The 6,619-nt window shown below is 38.5% G+C and overlaps 2 protein-coding genes across 5 annotated transcripts; one reads left to right on the top strand and one right to left on the bottom strand.

The window, feature by feature from the left end:
- LOC18782328 (oleosin 18.2 kDa) lies at positions 1,315 to 2,223 on the top strand. The gene has a single exon (XM_007215041.2). It carries the CDS (start codon positions 1,431 to 1,433, stop codon positions 1,899 to 1,901), a length of 471 nt encoding a protein of 156 aa, XP_007215103.1. The 5' UTR covers positions 1,315 to 1,430; the 3' UTR covers positions 1,902 to 2,223.
- On the bottom strand, positions 2,329 to 5,668 carry LOC18784167 (WD repeat-containing protein 82). 4 transcript variants are annotated; one of them, XM_020558827.1, is made up of 10 exons: positions 5,545 to 5,668; positions 5,120 to 5,220; positions 4,514 to 4,623; positions 4,365 to 4,431; positions 3,710 to 3,809; positions 3,481 to 3,597; positions 3,259 to 3,396; positions 3,091 to 3,172; positions 2,955 to 3,004; positions 2,329 to 2,707 (listed from the first exon to the last, which is right to left on the bottom strand). In XM_020558827.1, the coding sequence occupies exons 1-10, from the start codon at positions 5,617 to 5,619 to the stop codon at positions 2,528 to 2,530; spliced, it is 1,020 nt and encodes a 339-aa protein (XP_020414416.1). In that variant the 5' UTR covers positions 5,620 to 5,668; the 3' UTR covers positions 2,329 to 2,527. The 4 variants fall into 4 exon arrangements, with proteins under 4 accessions (XP_020414416.1, XP_007215652.1, XP_020414415.1 ...); XM_007215590.2 differs by having other exon boundaries at positions 2,329 to 2,704; XM_020558826.1 differs by having other exon boundaries at positions 4,365 to 4,434; positions 5,545 to 5,665.

Below are 6,619 nucleotides of genomic sequence, written 5' to 3'. Positions count from 1 at the left end.
CCAAATGTTGGGCCACCACAAACCGCCCAAAAAGGTAACCCAAAAGGCCCAACAGCATAGACTAGACATGCGATTGCCTTTCCTTCTAAATGAATCAATGTCCTTGGAATCTCTTTGATTGACTGATGAGACATATGCCTCAACTGAGAAACATTTGCGTAACATGGACATTACTATTTTGCTCTACCGGTCAATAACTGTATGTCACGCTTGATAATTTTCTACTTATCATACTATTGGAAATAGCAAAATATTGCTATCAAAGTTTCACACAAATTCTTTGTTTTTTTATTTTTATTTTTTTGCGCTTTATCATTGTCAGCCCAGTTTTCATGGGCCTGAAGGTGTATAAGGTGGGCCAAGACATCCAGAGTAAGGCCCAATAATAAATGAGGCAAACGGCAGGATACAATTACACTGTTGTTGTTAATAATGTACTTTTAAAAATGAATGCACGTACCTTGCACTTGTGCAAAAATGAAGTAAAATGCTATGTCCTTGGTATGTACAAATAAAATGGCCTTTTCAAATTTCCTTTTTTTCCCCGACCAGCAAAGGACCCGAGTGGAGCACATTGCATTAGAAAGGGAGCACTTTTCCTAAAATTCGAACGGGTGACGGGGGAATGGGGGGAGGGACCTCACCATTGAAGTAAAACCCATCAATTTTTATGAATAAAAAGAGAGGAGTGATTCTGTGGACACCAAAACTTGTTTTCATAAAAATGAAATTTGTTTTAAACACCAACATTTAGACATATATCAAATTTAACTCTTTAAAAGTTGCATTTTCATTTCTTTGCATTTTTTTAAGGCTAATTACAAGAGGAAGGGTTATCACACACACTATCAAAGTGTCATGGAAATTCGAACTTAAATTTATTAATTTGTAAAATCAAAATTATTTTTTACTTAGCTAGACCCATTAGCACTTAGGGTTTTCACTTTGGGGTGTCTATAGAAGTCTCCACCCATTAACTTAACATGTATTTAGATTTCGCTAATTTTTATTTAGGGGCTTATGCATGTAGACTAGAAAGCAAAATAAGAGAAAAAGACAAGCTCGAGACAGTAATGCCCGTTTTTATAAACATGCAGGCAACCAAACAATGTGGCAGAACCGAACGCGAAATGGTGGCAATAAAGACTCCACAGAAAGCCACCTCAACTTTCGAATTAAATCTTTTTTTTCAGTATTTTGGTTAAGTGCCCAAAAGCGGCACTGAAACTTGTTCCTCATGCAGAGCCCCAACTCACCATCTCAAACGTACGTGTCATCACATTGCACTCACCACTCTTCTATAAAATATCACCACCTCTCCTCTTATCTCAATCCCATTCGCATCCATCCTTTGCTTGATCACTCTTCTGAAACAAATTGTCCAAAGTTTCGTCACTCCCAAAACTCTTCTCTCAGCTCAGCTCTCATCAATGGCGGATCGTCCTCAGCCACACCAGCTCCAAGTTCGTCCCCAGCATGGCCTTGGGGCCAAGACCCAATACCAAGGCCCGTCCACTGGCCAGGTCCTCGCAGTCATAACTGGCCTTCCTGTTGGCGGAACCCTGCTAGCGCTTGCTGGTCTCACACTCATGGGCACCATCATTGGGGCTCTGTTGGCCACCCCACTCTTCATCATCTTCAGCCCGGTTCTTGTCCCGGCTATCTTTGTCATTGGCCTGGCTGTTACCGGATTTCTAACTTCGGGCGCTTTTGGACTGACTGCACTCTCGTCTCTGTCTTGGGTCACCAACTACCTCCGGAGGGCCACGGGGTTGGTGCCGGAGCAGCTGGACCAGATGAAGAGGCGCACGGCGGATATGGTGGAGTTTGTGGGACAGAAGACCAAGGAGGGCAGCCAAGACATCCAGAGTAAGGCCCAAGACGAAAAGAGGAGGACATGAAAGTCGTTGAAGTGGAAGAAAGGCTACAGAGGTTGTATACGAGAATGGAAGGGAAATAATGTCGTAACCTCTTTCGGGTGGTTTTCTATTGTTAGGTGTTGATGTTGGCTGGCTTCAGAGGTGTACGTATCTAGTGCTGTTCGTATTGTCATGTACTTGTTCTCGTACGTAGAAGAGTCTAATGGGGTTGTTTTTGGCAGAATTTAAGAGGTCCATGAATTTCGGTTATGGTTACCTCTAGAATCTGGCACTTCCTGTGTAATTATTTACATTGTGTTTAATGTATGTCCTTAAATTTTAATTATGCAAATTTATCGGTACACGCACTCTCTGAAGGTGGCTCGGAACTCGGACTAGCTCCTCGTAAAGCAAAGTTAGGTCATTTTGCATAGGCCCCCCGCGAGCATACGATCTTCTAAAATGTTGCTAATAAGTAAACACACAGCCGTTTCTGTCCATAAAAAAACTATTGTACATCTGAAAGCCTTTTTTTCTTTTTTATGGTATATTTAAGTTTAAACTGATCTCAAGGGGCTAGACTACTCTGACCCTACAAACAAACCAATGCCAATTGAAGAACATTGGAAGCATATGAAATTAATAGGAGGAACTAACTCAAAAGGGTTTTACTGAGACGGATGCTCGGCTTCAACACCGGCTTCGGTGTCCATGCGAGTCGGCTCGGCGTTTGAGTCGTTAGGTATCCAAAAGGTAAGAACAGATGATGCAGCAGCAAACATGGCCCTGCGGGGAGCCCACTTCAAGCAAGATGGAACTCCAATGTGACTGTTCCAGCATGCCACCTGCTGAAAAAAGAAATTTACCGATTGTCGGAGACTCAAAATTTTCCATCTATAATCTCATGGTACAAAGCATTTAATTAGTGTATTTGAGCAATGTTGTGCTGTTTCCAAGCATTTACAACCCACTACAAGCCAAAATGGATAACCAGTACACCATTTTTATCAAATTAAATGAGGTAGTTAATAGTCCTCATGACTAGCATTCAAAACAATACAATCATAAGCAGAATCAAAATATATAAATCGTTACCTCGTTCCGCTTGTTGATGCTCCAGGCATGCAAGTTTCCATCTCCAGAGCCTTTGACAAAGATGAAGTAAAAAAAATAAGAATCAGAACATTAGATAAGATGCCACATCGTAACAAGCAGTGCAAAATACATATACCTGACACGACATACTGGCCATCTGGGGTAAAAGTTGCCTCTATTATTACGTTAGGAGATGGTTCCAAACTGTACCCACAGCGCTGCACAAAGGAAAGTTCTAAATTTTAGGCATATTGTTGTAACACACCCAGAGAGAGTACAAAATAATCTCAACAGGAAAACATACCTTCTCTCCTCCATATGCGTCCAGAATATAGATGTTGTTATTTGTGGTTGTCAAGAGCATTGATTTGCCATCACTGCTAAACTTGATATCACAAACTTCAGCAGTATCTCCACCAACTAAAAAGGTATCAAATGGACCCTAATTAGGAAAATTTTAGTTAAATTCATGATTTGAAAATTCATAATTATCCCAAAACAAAGTCAGTTATTCATAGGTTATAACCTTGTCGTAGGAACGTGAATCAAACAATTTAATCGCACCCCCTTCCATTGCCACAGCAAAAACAAGACCTTGCTGGTCATAGGCAACTGTAGGTCTACCACGTAGATGCAAAATTCCCTGTAAGCATGAATTGCAATCTTGTCTTATAACTGCGTCTCTACTTCTCAAGATTACTTTTCCAAATTTAGCCTACCTTTATCATGTTATGTATTTAAAACCAAGAACCTACCTGGCAGGCATTTACACGGAGATCCCATATTCTGACAGTGTGGTCCAACGAACCAGACATGAAGCTATCGTTGACTGGAGACATACAGAGGGAAACAATTCTACAGCAGCAGTTAATAGAAATAATAAGCAAAACAAGTTTGCAAAAAGAGAGAGGGAAAAGAATGATAAAACTTAACTAATTAGCAGCATTGGTAATGATGTCCATTTATAAGATAGGGATAAGACCTTATTTCATTGTTTATGATCGAACTCAGAATTAGTAGTGTGTGTCCGAGAACCCATGGCTGTTTGTGTGCATGCAGATACATCATAAAAGCCATGTATGTTTACACATCATAAACAACAAACTGGAAGCACCCATGTTTACTAGCACCACACAGACTTTCTAAGTATCATGTTTACTAGCATTTCACACAAAGTTCAGAACATGAAGTGACTACTGTGACTCTGTGACCTATCAAACAGACTTTACTCTCTGATGCTTTTTTTGAATTGTGTCATTTTCTAAACTGATATTCAGTAAAACGTACAGATCCTAATGCCTTAAATAGACAATTTATGAAAATAAGCATCCATTTAATAAACAGATAACAAGTGATCCAAAACACATCATGGGCTTATTATTAGTACCACAAAAGTCAAAGGATTCAAACCTCTCTTTATGTCCTTTGAAGTAGCGAAGGCATCGATTATCATACATTGACAGATACCGCAGTGATTCTGCTAAGGAAACAGTCAGCATCATTTAGAAAATAATATCACAGGAATTAGGAGTTAATGGCACGTTAAAAAAAAAAGTCACCTCCAGTGGCATCCAGATTGTGTTTTGAAGAGCATATAACAGAACTTGGGTGATGGGTAAAGCATATACGATCTGCTCCATGTTTCTTATGGAATGTGGTCTTTAGCAACCTGAAGTTCATGAAGAAACGTTATTAAAGAAGGAACAATATTGATGCAGTTTCCCGTCATTGGTTTCTGTGCGCTGCATCTATAAAACATAAATTTCAGATGAAGGAAAGAACTTGAAAGTGGACATGCACTTAATAACAGTCAGAGCCATACACAAAGACATGCTCAAATGTTTAAAATCAATGAAGTCTCACTACAAGAAACCATAGCATAAAACAAGCTTACATAGCACATGTCACTGATAACAAAATTATACCACAGAAATGCAATTGAAAGAATTTGTATTTCTTCAACTGACAACAACAACGGGGTCCAATTTAACAACACGAAACTGGTTCGATCAAATGCTCCCTCGTAAACAAAAGGACGGATAAGATCAAGGCACAAGTAAACTACTTCATCCATGAGTGTGTGTGTGTGTAAATATATATATGTATACAGCTATAGTCGATTTCTTGCAACATAAACATCTTCTATCAGGTAATAGTTAACTCACTTAGCAGTTGCAATGTCATAGAGTCGCACAGAATCATCCTCGCTAGCCGTAACCAGTAAATCATCCTTGCGGTGAAAATCCAGTGAATTTATCTTCCCACCCTGAAAATTTGAACAAACGGCTCACTCTTAAAACCTATACTTTAATTTTAATAATAGCGACGAGTTAAACTTTCAAATTCAAACCCTCAATTCTTCAGCGTTTCCTTTGATAAGAATAAGTTTAATCAATTTCATGAATATGTGAGATTGCTCACTGCATATATGAACAATCACAACAGTGAACTCTAATTCCAAACCAAATCAAAACCAGCTTGAATTCGCAACAAATAAAGTTTCCTGGTTGTGCATAAAATTCAACATTCGCTAATCATAATAATTGCTAGAAGAACAAAGTAGCATATGAAGGAGAATTGTTGAGCTCACAAAGTCTGGGAAAACGGCTCCAATGGCCATGCTGCGCACCGTTTCGTCGTCGAGCTGTGTCATCGGCGTCTTCATCCTTGTGAATGGAGGAGGTCTCAGTTGAGTCAGTTCTTGAGAAAGAAAAGAGCATATATAATAGGGAATTTACGAAGGAAATTTTTATATTTTAGAAATAGAAAAAGAGACTGTTGGGCTTAAGGGTCAAAACTTTTCAGAATCGAAACTATAATTGGACGGGCCGAGTCTAAAATTCCACAGAGTTTTTGGGTTAAGCGACGCTGAATTTTTAATTTGGCTAGCTTTAGTGTCAGTTTGGCGTTGTTTATTTGGAATGATAAGTGATTTTTTAAAAATTTTGGGAAGCCCAGTCTGTTTGGTAAACTATAAAAAAATCACTTATTATTAAAAATTATTGTGAGATAAAGCTATAAGGGAAAACAGCTAATGAGGTGCTTTTATTTTCTGATTATGTAGGAATCAGTTTTGAAGAGGCGCTGTGTTTAATGATTATGCGGCAATCATTTTCTGATTATATGAGGAATCAGTACCAACAACACTTTTAACAAAAAGTTTACCAAACGCCAAACTGCTTTATCTCACATCTGATTTCTCTTACAGCAAATTTGACAGCGATTATTTTTACAGCACAGTAATGCCAAACTGGCCCTTAGTCTCTCATTTTTATTTGATGTTTTTCAAATTTTAAATTTTCACTCAAATAATTTCAAGTTTTTATATTTAAACTCCGCACTTCTCTTTGTTCACTCCATTTTCTAAGTTCCCCTCAACTTCTAATTCACAATTTCACAATTTCTAAGAAAACCTCAACTATCTTCCCAAACTACCCCTAAATACATACCTAGCAGAAAAAAAAATTAAAATCACACCCCACACCCCATACTCCACTATCTTGCCCCTTACCACTCTAAGTTCACCTCAACCTCACATTACTTAAAGAGATAAAAATATTGTTGTCAAACTCAATTGACGACCCACAAGCCACTATTTGCATGTCGTATTTAGAGTTTGTAAAGAGAAGATGAGAGTGTAGTATATTTTTTTGGATTGAAAGAGA

Source organism: Prunus persica, chromosome G3 (assembly GCF_000346465.2).
Source record: "Prunus persica cultivar Lovell chromosome G3, Prunus_persica_NCBIv2, whole genome shotgun sequence".
Taxonomy (NCBI): domain Eukaryota; kingdom Viridiplantae; phylum Streptophyta; class Magnoliopsida; order Rosales; family Rosaceae; genus Prunus; species Prunus persica.
This window is presented reverse-complemented; position numbering and strand designations above follow the sequence as displayed.

Excerpts from the sequence above, each read along its gene's own strand:
- LOC18782328 (XM_007215041.2), top strand. The coding sequence starts at position 1,431 with ATGGCGGATCGTCCTCAGCCACACCAGCTCCAAGTTCGTCCCCAGCAT.
- LOC18784167 (XM_020558826.1), bottom strand. The coding sequence starts at position 5,619 with ATGAAGACGCCGATGACACAGCTCGACGACGAAACGGTGCGCAGCATG. Across the intron at positions 3,598-3,709 it reads TCCGTGTAAATGCCTGCCAG|GGAATTTTGCATCTACGTGG; the intron begins GTAGGTTCTTGG and ends TCATGCTTACAG. Across the intron at positions 3,173-3,258 it reads ACGCATATGGAGGAGAGAAG|CGCTGTGGGTACAGTTTGGA; the intron begins GTATGTTTTCCT and ends TCCTTTGTGCAG.